Below are 19,849 nucleotides of genomic sequence, written 5' to 3'. Positions count from 1 at the left end.
TTGGATGCCCGAGCATTTGAAATAGTCATGCTTGCAATCTGTACTGTATGATTTAGAGGTATTATTTAATGAATTAAAAATAAAGTTTTGTTAAAAATATACTAATATTTTTAAATATATTTCTTAATAATTATTTTTTTAAGTAATTATAAAAGATTGATAATTGGTAATGTGTCATTTCATTATTCAATCATGATACGAGTAATTTTTCACTTTTTGTAATTTTATTCAACCAGTGTTATTAGAAATTAGATTATTTTTCTTGAAAAATCATATATAGCACTAGATGTATTTTCTTAATTTATTTATCGTACAAAATTTATATAGATAAATTGCATGAGACAAAAGTTGACACATGATTATTAAAATATAGAGTAAAATTATATTTAATAAAATTAGTTGTATAATTAGTTAAAAAGAGTTAAATGATTAAAAAATGGTAAGATTATTTTATGTATATGTAAATTGTTTAAAAAGTTAAGCGTGAAAATTAAAGTATATATATATATATATTAAAAATTAACTTTCAATAAGCTGGTATTTACTTGTTTGGTGAAAAATATTATATTACAATAAAACAAGTGTAAAATAAAATTTATGTGTTTGAACGTTTTGTTTTATATGAGTACAAAAATAATATTTTTTATGGGATTCACTAAAACATTTTTTCACATAAAATGGTACGATTGTGTGGAAAAGATTGTGACATATTTTATTAAAAATAATTTTTAAATAATATAAATTTTTTTAAGAATATATTATAATTTTAAAATGTTTTGTTAAAATAAAATTTTTATTTCTATTATAAAATGTTTTTATATAAATAATAATTATTTTTACTCATTTTTTTATTCATCTAAATAAGTAACATTTATTTTCTTTCTTCTTGAAGTAACTTTTCAAAAGTATAAGCTCTTTTTATTTTTATTTTTTATGAAATAAATGTATTAGTTTATTAATAAAAAATAAGCTATGAGATCCTAGATAAGATATAAATTTGTGCTACTAAATATACTCTAAATAAATAAACAAAAATAAAAGGAAAAAACTACAATCTCCAAATTTTTCTACCAAAAAATATATATGCTAAATATAAATTATTTTGAAAGAGAATAAAATTTGACTAATTGTAAGCCTTAATTTGTTCTAATGATCATTTTAAATATGTTTAATTTGTTCTAATAAAAAATTATATATATATATATATATATATATATATATAAAACAATGCATATTAAATATATTTTTATGTTAAATTTGGGTATTAATCATAATGGAACAAACATGTTCTCTTTTATCAATATTTTCTCATGTTCTAAATTTCTTTAGTTAAGGTAGGTGAATCTTTATTTAAATCTTATGTAATCTTCTTTATGCAATCTTAATTCAGTGTTTCAATTACATTTTTTAATTCATTTCTTAACGCTCCTTTGAATTGGTTGTTCAAATGGATGAATTTAAATGTCTCAAGTTATTCGTTGATTAAAGAGACTTGATTATAAATTCAGTGTGTATATATATATATATATATAGTACTCCTCTCCCCTTCTGGGCACATGAATCCATTCTTTTTGGCACCTTCATATTTTCCTTAGTCATGTTTCATGTTGTGAAGCTCTTTTAAGTTACAGATTGATTGTAACCTCAAAGTAATCATAAGATTATGCTGTATGTCCCATCATTTTTTAACTGAATTTCATACTATTCTATATGTTTTAACATATTCCCTAACAGGTAGGGTTTGATCTAAGTATCTTTTTCACCCCTATTCTTACATGAAAGTCATGCAAGGATCCATGGTCTAAGTTTATTTAGTTCTAAATATCTCTGTTTAGGGCCACTCATTATCATCTGAAATAGGTATAGACATCGCAAAGTGCTTTTATTGAACACTTATGTTTAATTGCGAAATTTTCCTATTAAGCTGAAGGTTCCACGTTGAAGCCAAACAAATATAATAGTCATTTACGAAAACACCATATCCCTTCCTTTTTATATTTCTATTGTATGTATATGTTTGTAGATTATTTTAGTTTTGAGTTTTATCTATTACATAGTTAGCTATTGTTTTTATTAGTTGTTTATCTTTCTCATGTTTCTCATTACAGGTGCATAAGCTTTTCAAGCAATTTGAATAAACCCTTTCAAGTCTTTTTTCTTTTTTATCAACATTTCCTTTAATTAGTTCCGGCTTTATCTAATGCTGAATTATAATTAGTATATATATATATATCATCCTTTAATAATCTAATCTTGTTTAACTTAATCTCCAAATTCTTAAGCTAACTATTCCCTTCAAATTTAATAAGACTTCACTATCTAAAAATTATCCTTTTAATTCCCAACTAAAATCTCACAAGTCTCTCTTAAATTGTCCTCTACATATAAAACACTAATTTTATAAATAAATATTTAAAATATTACATTATTACATGCATACAATCCCATAGAGAATTGATTATAAAATATTCAAAGTTTCATTTTTTCATATATCTATATAAAAACAGTAATAACACACTCTTTCTAACTTATAATTAAGTAAATTATATGTTTATTCTATACAATTACAAGTGTCCATTTTCTATGTTGTGATCACTTCATGAAGTCCATCTAATAATACGATACAAGCTGAAAAAAAGTATTTTTTTAAAAAAAGTTTTAATATTAATATTGCACAATGAGAAACTAAATCCATATTAAAGGTTAACCTTTGACTAGGTTTGCATCAATCTCTCTAACGATATTAATGATAAACTTTTGATATTTCTTTGGAGGAGGGATCTTGTTATTGGGCTTCTCGTATTCTAATCTCAATTTCAATGCTCCATTCTCAACCTTCAGGATGGCCTTGTAGCTTTTGTACAAGTCCAATGCACTCCCTCCCACAGCAACGTAAGTTATTGTCTTGTTGGCTTCATCTAGCTCAACCCTTTCCTTAAATATCTCTTCTTTTCCTTCTAAGATGAGTAAACAATGAAGAAAATTATAATCACTTTTAGAATGGAGTAAATATTGATGGGAGTTAAACTGACCTAACATCATGAGCCATTTTATTTTATCCCTATCTAGAAGCTAATGGCTTAAAGGTTTTCTTCATAACTATTTTTATATATAATACAGGAAAAATTCAAATAATTCTTAGTTTGACAAATTCAAATTCACTTGTGAACAAAATATCTAGACATGCATATCCTCTTATGCACAAAACTAAATTTCATGACTATACCAAAAAAAACCTAAATTTCATGAATATTCTTCAAGACATATGACAACATACATAAGTTTCAAATTAATTCATGTTATTTATTTCCTTTAAATTAAAATAAGAAATCTTTTCAATTTTTAAAAAAATGTAAAATAGACCAATTAAAAATAATCGTGTTTTATCAATAAAAAATTGTCATATTCTGAATGGTTTTGTTAATTTATCCACGGAAAAGATTTATTACAAGTTTTTGAAAGTTTTAGGATCCTTTTTATCTCAATTTGGAATTTCTTTTATAGGTTTAATTGTGATAAAAACGTTTTCGTACTTGTGCTTTTTTTTCTTTCACATGTTATCTAACATAAATAAAAGGAAAATGAAATACAGAAGATAAAAAATGCATACGTACGCAGTAATAATAATAATAATAATAATAATACCTATACTATACTTCCAAAGCTTTACAGACCCAGGAGTGTCCCAGTCACCTTGATGAATCTCAACACCATGCAAGTTTTCAGTGTGTACATTCTTTGGAATGTTTTGGTTTTGGCTCTTGAGGAAGCTATAGAACGTTTCAGGACATGATTTGAGTTGCACTCTATCCTCAAGGACACAAATTTGAGCCATGACTTCAAATAAAATTTTTAAAATTTGTGCACAGACTACTCACCAATTCCACTGAAAAATTCTACACGAGCTCAAGTTGTGGAATTCTTTCTAATCTGCCGCATATATATAGAGAAGTTGTTGAGAATATTACTGTTTCTTTTATTATTTATATTTGCGGATGAGCTCTTATACCAACACATGCACACAAGTTGATCTGGAATATATTCTAATATGCACCATGCACTTATAGAAATGACTTTACTAGAATTAAAATATCCCTATGTTAGCAGTTGTATAACCAATGATTATATTACTGCTAATAAAATTTAAGAATGTAAGTTAGCAGTTCCAAAATGAAAATAAATATGACACCTATGCAAGTTTGGGCAGGGTGTTATAATATTTATTCTGGTACTCATGCTAAAAAAAATTAAAGTACCCGTCCGTGGATTCATACCCATATATAGATAGTGACTACAGTGTCCATCCTCATATTCTATGCATATTTAGGTACACATACTCAGACTCATTACTTGCATTTTACTAAAACAAAGATGTTGTTTCATAATTTAATTATAAAGATGAAGCTATAAGATGGTTGATTAGCTATACTCCTGAATTAATGAACTTGAAAAATAACCTTAAAATGGAGGTGTTACATTGTTACAAAGACAAAGATGTTAGATAATGACAATAAGAAATAAAAAGTTTTCGATTTGAAATAAGAATATTATCATTATTACATGTAAAAATTTCTCTACTTTTACACGCGTGTAGTTTCAGTCAATCATATAACATGGATGTACATTGGGCCGTCCCTAGATACCGATTAGTAACACTTAAGAGTTAAATATTTAGTTAGGTAGTTCGGTATATAATGAAAGCACTGGCAAACTCTTGAAAAGGCAATGCAATTTTGCATTTTGATATAATTAGTTGTTAAAGTAGTATGTGCTTGGAGATGTTACATGCATTACCACCACCATCTCAAGCATTTTTCCTTTTCAGATTCGGGTTAGGATAAAGATGTTGCCAATAATATGGTTCTACGGATTCACATAGCAAAAAAGTGGGAATCATGATTTAAATTCTTAGAAAATGCACGGTAGAACCATATTAATGTCAAATCAATCTATAAGGCTGATTTTAAATAATTAAAAATAATAGTTTTTATTAAAAAAATATTTGTTACATCGAGAATACAAGTGTAATCAAATAATTACTAGTAAATGCTTAGAACAATTCTAAGAACTAACATTAACAATACCGTATTTTAAGTTATATAATATAGGATACGATCCCCATGCATCACAGGGAGAAAGAGAGAACAAAATGGAGCATAAAGGTGTAACTATGGTTCAACCTTTAACTTGATTCCAACAGCACAAGCAAGTGGGAAAATTTATGAATTGACAAAAAGTTTATATTTGACATATGCTTTCGCATACCATTTTTAGCTTGGAATCGCTCTTTATTTATTAGGAGTCTAACACATTTATGGGGTATAGAGGAGCTTTGTTCTTTTAATACAGTTTCTTACATACACTTAAAACTCCATCTAAACTTTTAACATTCAACGGGGTGAAACATCTTGACACACACTGATATTAGTCTAATTCTAATTTTTTAATCTTTGTTTTTCCTTTTAAGGAAACAGTAAATAGAGGACTTGAGTTTCCAAATGATCCCCTACAACATAATGATATCAAGTTTTCAGGATGAAGTCTTAAGATAAAACTCAATTTTCCACAATATTAGTACGTTTTACTCGTGTTTTGTCACCCTTGCAAATGTTTATTATACCACCAATTTTTCTCACTCAATTTGTCAATCATAAAATATCTTTACGTCTTTTGAATTTGGATCAAAATTTCATTCTAAATATTAATGTTGTGATGGTCACAGGTACTTTAAATGAGACTTGAACCTTTTTCTTGCTCCAATTAGAATAGTTATTATACTTCAGCATGTATTCTTTTTGGTAGAGATTGTATTTAGATGAATATGGGAATTAGCTTTAAGAGAAGGGATTTGGTTGTATGCCATCCGGAAAGGACCAAAATAAAACAAAATGTTAAAGAATTATGTAAAATTCAAAGACTGAAATACTATTTTTTTTTTATTTAATGACTTCTATATTTATAGAAGCTAACTTCTTTTATATATCTTAAGATTATTTTTTAATCAAGAGTCAAAAGACTAATTTCTTTTAAATGAATAAAGTAAATCAATAGAGATTGGTTGAGTAGCATACAGCTCGATAACCTTTAAATAAAGTCTCAAATTCAAGTATTTGTGTATGCAAAAAATTTCTAGTGATAGACTCAACTACTATATCTAGATACGCGACTTGAGTGGATTAAACTGAATTTTGTGAAACTTATATACAAAAATTATATAATTGACTCCAACCAAAAATACAACAAGAGTTTTGGCTTTAAACAAAGTATTCAACTAAAAACTACAACTGCCTTAAATGAAAGAATGTGGCAGACATTCACAACAAAACAAAAAAATAAGGGTCACGAAACTCTTGTTTTATTACATGCAATATTCGTTTTAGATTGGGTAATATATACATAAATAATGAGATTATATTTTATGAAAACAACTTATAATTTTTATGAAAACTCTTGCTGGTTCATTTTTAATGTCTAATTTAATGAAGGCTTAAATAAACTTTTGATCCTCCAAATCCAAAAATTCATAATTTTCTCAGTTTGCCCTTTTTTTTATAAAAAATTTGGCCCTCCAAAATTTGTTCATCATTCATATCTGATTCCTTTGTTATTAATCCCTTAACTTGCTCTATTATTTGCTTACCTAACAACCTAGTTAACTTTACAATATGACTGCGTGATATAAATCAATTTGTCACTAACATCATCTCCTTCGTATCTCTAAATGAAATCTTTAGGTTATAGGGCTAAGGTTCGTGAAATTGAAATTTAGAAATATGGAAGCGACAGAAATATAACTGTCACATCATTTACATCTATTTTAACTCATATTATGAGTTACGTCAGATGCCACGTAGACCAATAACAAAGAAAATTTACGAATCACTGCCAGAGTGACCATAAGGGAACCAAAAAAGATTTATGGAGGACTTGTTCAGAAAAAAATTAAAAAGGAAGGACCAAATAGGAAAGTTAAGAATTTTTTTAGGACCAGAACCTTAATTAAGCCTTTAACGGATATCTTAATTACCCAACCTGAGTATAATGCTCAAGTCACCGAATTAAAAGGAAGGAGCGAGTACAGGCAGAGAAAAAAATAATGCCTAGCAAGGCTCAAGGACTACAGCATTCTTCAACAAAAGATTGATTTTGAACTAAAACAATAAGAACACCTTATAAAAGTTAATAAGAAATATATACAGGAAGGTTATTAGTGACACAATTACTTGAAAAAGTCAGAAGCATCCTTTCTTGATCTAAGGATTACTGTGGATGTAGACAAATCATTCTTCTTGTCAGAAACCATAAGGTTGTCACCTTTATTACCTCGTAGTTGTTCTTTGTCAGAATCACTCGAGATACCAAATATCTGCACTGTTAAGCTCCCCCCTACAATAATATAATAATATTTAACATAAAACAAAATTAAAATGAAAAAATCAAAATTTGGCATGTTGGAAATTGCCATCCTATGACCATATAGATATAGTTGCAGCAAAAGCATTACAGATTCAATATGTTCTATAGCTTTCAGCATGTGTATTACTAATCTCTGAAGTGTTCGAGCTATATGAAGGTTCATGTGATGTGAGTATATGCAAAAAATGATCGTGAACAGAAGTAAGCATTTTGGCATGAACTTTTCGTACTATATAGTACTACTGCCAAGTCGCATGACAATTCATAATGAACTACGCTCATGTCAAATTTGTAGGCTCTAGAGAAGTGACATTGATCAGTTGAAAAGAAAAACCCAGAGTTGTGTTTGTGCCCACAGAATTGCAGCACTAATATTACTCATTCAAAAAGATGTGACCCAAGGCTCCCACCTGGTAGGGTCATCAGGGGAGGGTAGAAGTAAGCATTCAAAATATCTGGTCAAAGTGTAGGTCAGAATAAAAGGAGCAGAAAGTAGTAAATAATGTGACATGCATGTCTAAACTATCATACCTAGCACAAGGGCAGCACCAATCCATCCTGTGGGACCCCATCTTTCACCAAGAAGAAACCATGCAAAACCAGCACCCCAGACTGGCTCCAGACCATAAATTATAGCAGTTTCTGTGGCTGATATATCACACATTGCAGCCATCTGCATTGAATCCAAGAAATCTCTCAGAAAAATGAATCTTCTAAAATATAAATATGGTTTCAAGGAAACATGGAAAAAGAATTAAAAGCTAAAGGCTATTATGCTAATGTAAAATTTACAATTTTGGAAAAAAAGTTTTCTAAGAGAATGAAGCCAAATACATAGGACAATAAAATAATCTCAAAGAAGATTTCAAGCAACACGGTGAAAAATAATAAATATTAGAACACTTGAAAGCTGGATGATCCATTTGCAAATCCATAATGCTATGCGAAAATTTGAGTGATTAGTAATCAAGGGAAAGGGATGAAGGGGTGGTAAATTTCACCTGTTTAGACCTTTTTTATGTAAGAAAACGAGGGGAATTCTTTCCAATGCTATGTCTAGGAGTTAAAGTTATAGTAGAGGAGATGATGGTTAATTAATGACTACAGTCATCAATCTCAAGTATCTGAACACCTTACAACACTTTAAGACGAGTATAAAAAAAAAAATCAAATACAAACTTAGTTTCTGACTAGTGCAGCTTAAAACAAAGGGCTTTGAAACAAATATATAACCTACGTCTTCCTCTTTTTTCATGAAGTTGGATAATGTGAAACTTGTTCCGGGATGTTTTATTTCAACTAATTCCAACACTAATAAGTCTACTATGTCTGATTAATCTACCCATATTCCTATCTCTTACAGAATTTTTGATAATCCTATAATTACCTTGAAAATAGAAAGAATTATCTTGCCTAGTTAGCATCAATTGAACTTTGGTCTCTTACATGATAAATTTCAGATTATTTGAAAAAATTTGCTAAAAAATTCCCCGCAGAGAATTAATGTTAGTGGGAGAAACTTGATGTGTGATTTGTCATGTAATCAGTTGATTCAACCATTTTGGTAAATTTCAAAACTTTGAAAACATGTCATAAATTTTGGCAGATGTGGCTCTAAGTCTGTGTGGCATCAATATTTAGCCTCAAATATATCATGATATGACCTCTCTTATCACTAAAGGCTAGTGCTATTAAGTATGTTTTTCTTGAATATTCCACATTTCAAAGAAGGATACCAACATTACTCTCCCAATACTAGTTGTTACTATGTCTGCAAATGCCATTTTTTTTATCTTTGAGAAACTTCATTTTTTAATCCTTCAATTGAATCTTTGTTTCATAAGTTTTTCTTGATCCCAATTTTTGTCCTTCAACTTCATTAGAGGAACTTTCACCAGACACTTCAACTGTCTTTGCAGAAGAAATTCCTGATGTTCCTTCATCTAATCAATTTCAACCACCCCTCATTACCAATCAACAATGACCGCAAATTACCATACCTAAATTGGTGGAGAATGAATCTCATGAACCTACCATGGACCTGTCAATGATGATTTTCCCATTAATGGTATTAGGGAATCTAGGAACCCTCATCTGAGCTATTTCGTTAGTTTTCATAACTTATCTCATCATATGTTGCAATTGTTTCTTCACTGTCCTCTATTTTAATTCCCAAAAGTATTATTCAGGCACTTTCATGTGCAAGATAAATACAAGTTGTGACTAATGAGATGTTGGCACTTGAGCAAAGTGGCACATGGGTTGTGGTGGTCCGCCTTCCTCCAAGAAAGTGAATTGTTGGTTATCATTGGGTGTATGTGATCAAAATATGAAAAGAAGACTAAATGGGAAAATTGACATCCTTAAAACACATTTTGTTGCAGTTTTGATTATGGTGATGCTTTTTCTACTCTGACTAAAAACTAGTATAGTATGCATACAATTTATACAAACCACTAACACTAAGCTCGTGATTTTAATCATGAAAACATCTATAAGTCTAAGCTATTTCGAGATCTCCACACATACATAAATATTATCCAATGGACCAATTTATTAATGTATATAACAGGGGCAAAGATAACTTATGACCCAAGAGCTTCAGAAATATGATTCTGCCCTAATATGTTTAGATTATCGACTTATTGTTCTTGTCATGGCATAATATAAAACACATTCTGAAGTTCACCAATGTTGTTCCTTTAGAAAAATGGAATCATGAAATTAGAAACTCTTGTAATTCAATCCTAAATTCAAAATCCAGGCATCAATTACAGATCATGGAGAATGAAGAATTCTTGAAAGGGGGTTTGTTTACTATTTTCATTTTAAGTTGATATGTTTTTTTGATAATTACAAAAATGTCACATGTTTTTCATTCTTGTTTTCAAAATTTTGCAAAGGAAGTGGAGAAAATGAATTTTTTAACACCATTAAAATGAAAACAAAAAAGACACTGAAGTCTAAACATATCCTAACTGTGCCAAGTATGATAACTTTACCTCTACCCACAAGCATAAACCAGTTGAGAATATTCCTGTATAAATGGCAGGCATCCATGGAAAACCAACCAGCCAGTCCCTAAGCATTTTCCATGTCAAAAATGATGGCAAGGGATGTTGAGCACCATTAATGCATTCTCCAAGAAGATACCATATTGCAGAAAACAAAGCAACAATGCAAATCTGCATTTAAAATTTTGATAAATTAAATAATACCAAAGGTTAATTAGAATGGACTTGTTTTGGTAAACAGAAATGTATACATAATGGTGCATGGACAAGTTACTAACCTCATATCCTAGGAGGGGCAGAAACTTCTCTTTACTAATGTTTCTGGATATATGTTCAGTTCTTAACATATGTATGCCAAAAAACACTGCACTTAAAAAGTTCAGAAGATCTCCAACCTGAATTTGGCAAAACATTTAAGCGAGTTATAGGATAACAAAAGATGACTATCAACAAAGGGATAAGCATTCAGCTAGTGTTTATCCATAGTCCTTTGTCACATATCCTATGATAGGTTCTCATAACACAATGAAAAAAGAAGGGAAACAACTAGGAGCAAGCTCTAAATATAGTATTTTTAATTCAAATGTAGAAACAAATGAAAGCAAAAGAAGGAAATATCAGGGAAGCAAAATGCTGTCTCTGCCCTATGGTTTCAGCCACCCAAATCTATCCAAATGATCAAATACCCTCACCCCTCCATCACTCCCCAGTCCATTCCCTCCATATTCATGTTCTCTTCCACGATTCCAACACCCTCTACAACAACTCCCTGATGTCAAGTGTCCATTTGGCTAGAGTCACCTTTCTACAGCATACATGAATTGGAGGCCAATAATTTGGAGGTCCATCCTATCATAAAAATGAGGATCAAACTTACACATGGCGGTGAACCACTGGATTCCAGCATTCCAACTCCAACAATGGACATGAGAGCACCAAACCAGGTTCTAGTGGGAACTACAGCTCCAAACAGGCCATCAAGCAATGGAACCACAATTACCTGTTGTTTCACCCCAATATTCAAGATTGTATTTGTTTCAAATGCTTTCATGAAGGAAAGTCATACAAAATTCAATTATCTTACAGTGAACATAGATAAAAATGATGCACGACCAGCATCAGAGGTTTGTAGTCCAAGTGCTTGCATAAGATACCCCAGACTGACCCAAAAGCCCAACTCTATGCCGGCATTTCTGGTACAAGAATCACCCCATCCTCGCAATACAAATGGGATGAAAGGAATGGCAGAAAGGGCAAAGCGTACAAATGTGAAAGCTGCTGGATTCATAATTGCCTGAACCTCTTTGACAACTGGAATGTTACTAGCTAGACATAAATTGATGAGGAAATAGTAAGATCGTGAAGTATACAGAGGTACATTGGTCATTCCAAAAACAAGTTTCTGCACTCAAAATATCTATTAATAGCAATTGCCAGCAAAGCAAGAAATGTAATTGCAAATATACAAATCTGCATGAAACACTCAGGAACAGAAAATAATTTTTGAAAATACTACTTTACTTATCAGTTCAAGCTTATGTCCTTGTCTGTGTATGATAAAAATAAAAAATCCTACAAGGGATAATAAGCGCAACCAGTCACTTAGCTTGTAATTTGCCTGTTTTATTTAAAGTTTCAGTTGATACTTCTATAATTTTTCATGATTTCCTCTTGTAGAAATTCATACAGCAAGACTAATCCATATATTGTTCAAAATATGACAGTGTTCAGACCACAAAGATAAAAGCTTCCCAAAAACATGAAAAATAACAGTCACAAAACCATGCAAAGCTAGATATAGTTTGTACTGCAATATTTCCTATAAGAGTAAGAGGGATACAAATGTCATAATGTTTATTTTCCCATCCATTATATTTATCAGTCCAGCTCCTGTATGAAGTGTAACCCACAAAGTCAGCAGAAGAATATATTTTCCATTTTTAAAAGTCAAAACTATACAACCTGCACAGCTGATTATTGCAATTGTAATCCAATTACAAACTTCAGAAGTGTATTTGTTCTTTCAGTTATTTCTCATTCACCCTGATGACCCAAGAATGCCCCTGAATAAGTTGAAAGGCCAACATTGACATTAAGACACAGTCAAGGACCAACGCTGCTAAGAGCTTAAGCTAGTAGGTGAATTCTCGTGAATGGCTTTTATATCTAACATGCACTTTCATGGATACATAGAAACTATGATACCATGACAAGGACCAATCTCTTAACAGCTTAAGATATTAACTTAAGGCTCATGAATGGCTTTTGTATCTAATTCACTGTCCAAAGAACTTATGAACTTCAAAATCATATTTAATGGGAAATAAAACCAGTTTCTACGTAAAAGTGGCAAATGCAATGGTTATTAAAAAATAAAAAACTGTGCATAAGAATTGAGAAAGGAGTATAACTCAGAGTGTACGTAATTATAAATTTATTTTAATTTCAAAGCCATATAATTTCCTAACTAATTTTCTTTTACCTTTCCCCTTCTCCAAAAATAAATTAAAAAGAAAAGCAAAGGTAGGTTTGAGGTTACCGAAAATAAAAGTGATCAGGTTCAGTAAAATGATGCTTCTAACTTTCTTCGATGGGAACAGAATCCTCCGCAACAGATATCGCTTTCGGAATCCGAAAACAGTCTTAAAACTTCGGGTTCGGACTTCGTTTAAGCGGGTCAGGTTTTGACCGGAACGGGTCTTTTCATTCTCCGTGGGGGGATCGGGATCCGCGTCTAGTGTTACGGGCTTGTTGGACCCGGGACCCGAACTTGATGCAATTGGTGAACGAGGAGAGGAGTGGCGCTGCAAAGAGCAAGAGGTAAAACGATGGCGTTTGGTGCGGGAGGTGTTAAGTGGGTAGAGAAATGAAGAATTGTGCGAAGAAGAAGGAGAAGGAGAAGAAGGGGTTCTAGAAGGGTCGACGTAGATGGGTGCGGTCCATGAGCACAACCAACAATGCGAGTGAGAAGCCATGGATAGTCACGAAGATACAGAGGAATATCACCAAAGAATGAAGCAGCAGCAGCACCTATGCCACCTTTAAATAATTGATGGTATGTTATTAAGTGGAAAGTTCAAACACAGAAAAACATTGGGGCATGTGAAAGATCTTATGGAAAGTTTAAAATATATTATATTATTTAAAATAACTTAAACAAATTTTGTAAATTTTATTTTCGACGAGAGTTCGGGGAGTAGTGCACAAAAAAATAGAAAATAACATTAAATACTTTATTAATAAAAAAATTAAATTTTAGGATGAATAAACATGCGAAAGTGTATATAAATTTTTTTATTCTAACTAAAAATTATTAACTTTCTACATAATTTAAAATTATGTTTAATGTTCAATTAATTTAAAAGTTATTTTTAATTAAAACTGCAATTTATGAAAATTTTAATTTTTAAAATTACTGTTTATTTATAAAATACATGTGAAATTTATGTGAAAAAAAGTTAAAAATGACTGTTAACATAATTTTATAAGGATATAAAATAAAAAATTTTAAATGATTAAAAAAATTATAAATTTTTAATTTGAAATTAAATTATAAATTTATAAAATTAATATTATTAAGTAAAGTAAAAATTTAATTTGTTAAAAAATATTTTAAACATACTAACTTGTTAACGTATCATTTAATTGCTAATTCATCATAAATATTAATACTAAATATTGTATTATATTAAATAAAAAATTAAATTAAACTAAAATTTAATTTAAAAATGAATACATAATAAAAAAATATTTAGCATAATGAAAAACAAGTAATCCAATAATCATTTCCATTCGAAAATAGTTGTAAATTATAGACAGACAGTGATATATTTCCGTTAGTTCTCACTACTCAGTCCTCTGAAGAACAAAATCTGAAATGGCATTGACTATGAAGGTTCCTTTCCTCACGCCATGCACCAAACTCACCACCGTGTCTTGCTCCTTATCTTCCCAATCCTTAAAGGTTAGGTTCCTTTTCTTCTCTACCTGTCTTCTCCTTTGGCGTCAAATGAAGCAAAAGAATAGAAACGAAAGCAGTTTGTGGTGTGTGTTTGGGAATGCAGTGGAAGAGAGAGTACACGAGCGTGATGATAGTCCCCACCGGAATTGGAGCCGCTATTGGTGGATACGCTGGTGACGCTTTGCCTGTGGCTCGTGCCCTCTCCTCCGTCGTTGATTGCCTCATCACTCACCCCAACGTAAGCACTCCATTTACTTCCCATTCGGATAAGCCTAACGGGTTACTCGGTTCATTCAGATAAACCTGTTGCGGGCAAGCTTTAGCAGGCTGGGCCTAAAAAGCCCGAATCTAAATTGAGTTCGTGAAAATGATGATTAAAGCAGGCAAAGCCTTATACTTTTGTGAGTTTTTGTGCAATTATCCTGCGTTGGTTGGGCTCAAAATTCAAAGTTCCAAGTCCTACGTTTTATCGAATGAGTTCAGTTAAACAAGAGGAAAATATAAGAGAAAGAAACTCTTTCACTTAACTTTATTAAGAGAATTAAACTCTGGCGAGTTAGAAAATTCTGAAATTAAATTAAACAAAATACAGGTAGAGCAAAATATCGATTTTTCCAAGTGTGCTTGAGGGCAAACAATAATGTGCTTGAATCATTTTGAAGAAATATGCATTTAAATTTTGCAGGTGCTTAATGCTGCAATGCTATACTGGCCGATGCCTAATGCATTATATGTTGAAGGTTATGCTCTGGACCGATTTGCAGAAGGGTTATGGGCCTTACAACCTGTTCACCAAAACAGGGTATGACTCAAATATTCTGACTGTGCTGCATCCTTGACTAGTTCATAGTTTATGCCATGTCATGTCATGCACTGTGTGTTACTTGCAAGGTGCTTTCTTAATCATGCTATTTCTTTCCAATTCAAAATATTACTGTGTTCTATTGTGTGAAGCAGGTGGGATTAGTTCTTGATGCTGGAATAGAGGAGGAACTCCGGGTTCGCCATTTACAAGTAGCTGATGCTGCAAGGGCATCTCTTGGATTGCCTGTTGTAGAATATATTGTTACGGATACTCCACTCAAGGTATTGAGCATAGTGAAATGTAAACCATCCTATATTTTCTGCCAATATTCCTTTCACTAGACGTACTTTTGTGAATAAAGGCATACAAGTTGGAGTTTGGAAAGCGTGATGTGTAATTTGGTTCTTCTGCAAAAGGTCAATGGGAAGTTTTACAGTTAGAAATTTGACTGCTGTTCATCTCCCTTCCGGAGCACTTTAAAGTTATATAAAGCATGTGATGTCCCTCAAAAAAAGAAAAAATAATCAGCCATGTTGTTAGATGTTTCAGTTTTATTTTAATTTAGTCAGATTTGTGTATTTTTGCTTGTTTTCATGTTAATAGAATAAATCATTTGCAACTCACAGTTATTGGGATATGCTATGTTGTGCACTAGACAAAACAAAATAAAAATAATTTTAACTGAATGAAACCATGTCAGTTATCATATTGTTGCATGTGTTGTCTTTCTGTATTGGCACAACATTTACTCATTTCTGAATGTCTTGAAGGTATACCTAATTTATTCTCACCTCTTGGACTTATTTCATTTTGAAGCTGGACATAGGAAGTCTTTATTCATGTCTAGTCTATAATTTCTGGCATCTATTATCATGATATGAAGCAATTTAAAATGACTACCCAAAGTTAGAACAAGCCTACCATCCCATGTAATGCCAGAGTTTTACTTGCATCAAACTTTACAGGTAGAGAAGTGGGTGGATCCAGAAACTGGCCAATCAACTGGGAGGATTAAGCACCCGGATTCTTTAGTTAGAGCTGTGCAGAGTTTAGTGCACAGATCAAAAGTGAATGCCATTGCCGTTGTTGGACGTTTTCCAGATGATGACACTGATGATGTGGATGACTATCGGCTGGGAATGGTACTACAATAAATATATAAGAATGTAATTTGATTAATTGTGCTAGTTCTATTAGACTAAAATAAATTATTGGATTATGTTGTTCTTTCTCTTTCTCTGTTCTTCTATCTTTGTTTTCATGTAGAACATAATCAACATATTCATTATATCTTTGATATTTGTTCTTGAAATTTAACTTGATGTTAAAAGATTTTTGATATGCTTCTTACCACTGCCCTCTAAATTCCAACAAAGCTGGCCACTTTTGTTCTTTTTCTCTGTAATTTTATTTTCTTAGTCATACCTTTGCATGGTCACTGGTACAGGATCAAGTCTTATTATATTACTTGGTTACTGACATATGCTTCCCACTTGTTACCTTATTTAGGGAATAGATCTATTGGCAGGAGTTGAGGCAGTTATAAGTCATCTAGTGGTGAAGGAGTTCCAAATTCCTTGTGCACATGCTCCTGCATTGTCTCCACTTCCCATGAGCCTATCTCTTAGTCCAAAATCAGCAGCTGAGGAGGTTGGTAAACTCTAAATAACATTATTTGATATTTGATTCAAATATATTGGAATGAAATAGTGATATGACTTAATTTGAATTATTCAAGAGATTACTTAATTTTGAATTCTAAGTTAGTCCATTGTAAGAGAACAAGTTAAAAGGTTCAAGAAAGCTTTAAATGAACATATTCAAGAAACTTGGACTAAAGATGAAACTATTAAAGCGGATTTTAGCTAGATGCATGAAAATAAGGAGATTGATTTCATTTGGATATGTGATTTATTAGAACCCGTTTTAATTTATTTGAACTAGGAAAAAAAAACTGAACTAGCAAAAGAAAATAAACTCCTAAAAACTAGATCATACAATGCAGCTGTGAAGGCACATTTTCAACAATTTCATCTTTTAATACTTCTTATGCTCTTGTGCCAAGTCCCAGTTTGCACATTTGTTATGTATTTGCAGTTGTAATGACTAAAGAAGTACTCTAGGCCACTAAAGACTGCAACATGCTAGATATTGTTGGTTAGGCTCCACTATCTGATGAGTTGATACTCACTTGTAGCAAGGTTGAGTTAAACTGTCTATATTAGCCTCTCTCTCTCTCTAGTCACAAGTGATAAGAATTCTAGCCTCATTTTTTATAATACTTCCTGTGGTATACTAGGGATATTTAGATAATTGATTCTAATGCTTCCGACCACTGTACCTAACTCCTCATATTTTTCATTGTACTCTACCTTATCAAGTAAACATCACATCACTGTTGTTAATGGGTCGCATATCACTTAATATATATTTCTTGTTCCTAGGCTCTTCAATAACCTGATTTCTATTTAAAAGCTCACTTGAACTTAAGTTATGCAATAACTCTTTTTTAATCTCATTGTGCCTTCTAAGACCTTGCCTTAGGGAGAACGATTGTAGTTGTTAAGGAACATTGAAGGGTTATGTTACTTTCAGTTTGTGGAGAAAGATGATGGTACTAAAAAATGGAAATCAATTCATGCCATCAGTCCCACTCAAAGTCAGTTATTTCTTAAATTTGCTTTCTATAAAAATGTCTAGGTCATCATCCTCCAGTTAGTGTTCTCGTGATTATGTCTCCTAAGTTTTTGTAAGAGTTTGTTGAATATTTAATTTTGATGTGTATCAATTTGCTGAACATCATTGGGCAACTTTTTTAAGTAGTTTTACTGAAAGTATTGAGCCTTTTGATCTCATTCATTTGGATGTGTGGAGACCTCCCATTTCTGATATCGTTGGTGTGAAATTTGTTTATGCTAAACTTTTCCCATTCTTCCCCTTTCCCTTTTTGTTGGAGTTTTTTTGCTTTATTTGTTTTTCATTTTCAAATAATGGATTGTCCATTAAATGAATGAAAATTTAATACTTCTGTAAGATGCTTTTTAATATTTCTTGTATTAAATTCTATAAAAAGATTGTCTCATTATAAATTGAATATTTCTCGTTCTATGTGTTTGAGTGCGTAATAGTACTTATGGATAACTTCCTCTTCTCAAGTAGATTGGGTATACCTTCCTCCCATGCGTGCTTGCTGGCCTAAGCAATGCTCCACAATACTTGGTCATGAACTCCAAATCCATGGAAAAGGGTTGCATATTAGCTAGTGATGTGGATTCTGTAATCCTTCCCAAAGATACTTGTGGAGGGGATGCAGTTCTTGCTTTTGCAAGAAATGAAAAGAAAAAGGTATAGATGCAAACACATTAACTTCTTTTTTCCTTTCTTTTTTTTTTTCCATAATCAGCAAGAACAATAATTGCTTGATGACGTTAGCTTTCTTCCACTCAGCACCCTAAACAGTCAAAGCAAAAAAATTGATAGCACTGTTGATTCATTATGTATGACAGTAAATTTTTTCTTGCAGCCACTTATAATTACCGTAGAAGAAAACGAAACAGTTCTCAATGATACTGCAGATAAACTTGGTCTTGAAGTGGTACGCAATTTTTCATTTTGTACATTTGTCCTTTAAGGAGATGATAATAGATAGGACCTTTATCTATTTGAATCAAAAAATTCGAAGAAATCGGTTGGCAGAGATTCTACTCATTATATTTGCAATTTACGTCCTAAGGAATAAAATGGGTTTAGACAAACACACAAAAGTGATGATAGATAGATAAACCAGTAAAATATTATACCGACCAACTAAACAGTAAACATTGCTTCATTTTTCTTCTATTGCTGTTGAAATGAGAGCACTTTGGTTGATAAAATTACCTATTTTGCAGCTGCATGTATCAAACTATTGGGAGGCCATTGGAGTTGTTGCAGCACACAAGGCAGGGATAGACCCGTTTTCACTTAGAAGGGATAAAATTCTCAGCGTCGGAAGCACTTCTTTTATGCCTGTTAATGGTCACTCCATTTCAAGAGAGATTATTTCCTGATTAACATTTGAGAATTGATGATAAATCATCGGTTATTATTATTATCGTTAACAATTGGAGGGAATAGTGTATAGCCTTTTGATTGTCTTATAGCCATATATGTATTTGATTTTAATATATTTTGTATTCTTATTATGGTTTATTATTTGATTTTAGTTCTATTTTTAGGTTTAGATCCCTATAGTTTCATTTCATTTAAGTTTTGGTCCCAATTACATATTAACATTGGTCTGGATGGTTGTCTCTTGAAGAAATGTTGTGACGAATTGTTAGTGGTAGGGATCTAGGAAAGAAAAAACTAGAAAGACTAAACCAAACCTTTTAAAGTATAGAAATTAGATATCACTATCCAAATTAAAGTAAATTATAGACACAAATTATGTTTGAACCCTTCCCAGAAGGTAGTAAATGTTTTTCCTTCTAACTATCCTTTAACAGACTAACACGGTGGATCAGGTTTGCATTATATACTGAATTGGTTTTAATAGCAGGTTAACACCCAACTCAATCTAGTTACTGACCTAAGTTGACCAAAAAAACCAAAAACTAGTTTCAGACCTCCAAGAGGAAAAACAACGAATTCTAGCTGTTAAGCGATATTTCC

At 31.5% G+C, this 19,849-nt stretch overlaps 2 protein-coding genes across 3 annotated transcripts; one reads left to right on the top strand and one right to left on the bottom strand.

Moving 5' to 3' along the window:
• Positions 1-7,219: 7,219 nt before the first annotated feature.
• On the bottom strand, positions 7,220-13,415 carry LOC113870361. The gene is made up of 7 exons (XM_027506955.1): positions 12,970-13,415; positions 11,515-11,756; positions 11,308-11,430; positions 10,709-10,825; positions 10,419-10,601; positions 7,948-8,089; positions 7,220-7,386 (listed from the first exon to the last, which is right to left on the bottom strand). Exons 1-7 carry the CDS (start codon positions 13,403-13,405, stop codon positions 7,220-7,222), a joined length of 1,410 nt encoding a protein of 469 aa, XP_027362756.1. The 5' UTR covers positions 13,406-13,415.
• An 881-nt stretch (positions 13,416-14,296) lies between these two features.
• On the top strand, positions 14,297-19,419 carry LOC113869870 (uncharacterized lipoprotein syc1174_c-like). Of its 2 annotated transcripts, XM_027506372.1 has the most exons (9): positions 14,297-14,394; positions 14,495-14,629; positions 15,077-15,193; positions 15,349-15,477; positions 16,162-16,338; positions 16,706-16,846; positions 18,356-18,541; positions 18,720-18,791; positions 19,087-19,415. In XM_027506372.1, exons 1-9 carry the CDS (start codon positions 14,308-14,310, stop codon positions 19,243-19,245), a joined length of 1,203 nt encoding a protein of 400 aa, XP_027362173.1. In that variant the 5' UTR covers positions 14,297-14,307; the 3' UTR covers positions 19,246-19,415. The 2 variants fall into 2 exon arrangements, with proteins under 2 accessions (XP_027362173.1, XP_027362175.1); XM_027506374.1 differs by lacking the exon at positions 14,297-14,394 and having other exon boundaries at positions 14,425-14,792; positions 19,087-19,419.
• Positions 19,420-19,849: the final 430 nt, after the last annotated feature.

The sequence above is a fragment of the Abrus precatorius genome, unplaced genomic scaffold (genome assembly GCF_003935025.1).
Source record: "Abrus precatorius isolate BTA unplaced genomic scaffold, Abrus_2018 Scaffold6, whole genome shotgun sequence".
NCBI lineage: Eukaryota > Viridiplantae > Streptophyta > Magnoliopsida > Fabales > Fabaceae > Abrus > Abrus precatorius.
The sequence above is the reverse complement of the archived record's forward strand: the minus strand, read 5'-3'. Positions and strand labels throughout refer to the sequence as shown.

Coding starts and splice junctions, on each gene's coding strand:
- LOC113870361 (XM_027506955.1), bottom strand. CDS start 13,405: ATGGCTTCTCACTCGCATTGTTGGTTGTGCTCATGGACCGCACCCATC. Junction 11,757..12,969: donor CCTGATCACTTTTATTTTCG/GTAACCTCAAAC, acceptor ATTTATGTCTAG/CTAGTAACATTCCAGTTGTC. Junction 11,431..11,514: donor CATTTTTATCTATGTTCACT/GTAAGATAATTG, acceptor GTGAAACAACAG/GTAATTGTGGTTCCATTGCT.
- LOC113869870 (XM_027506372.1), top strand. CDS start 14,308: ATGGCATTGACTATGAAGGTTCCTTTCCTCACGCCATGCACCAAACTC. Junction 16,339..16,705: donor ATGACTATCGGCTGGGAATG/GTACTACAATAA, acceptor TACCTTATTTAG/GGAATAGATCTATTGGCAGG. Junction 18,542..18,719: donor CAAGAAATGAAAAGAAAAAG/GTATAGATGCAA, acceptor TTTTTCTTGCAG/CCACTTATAATTACCGTAGA.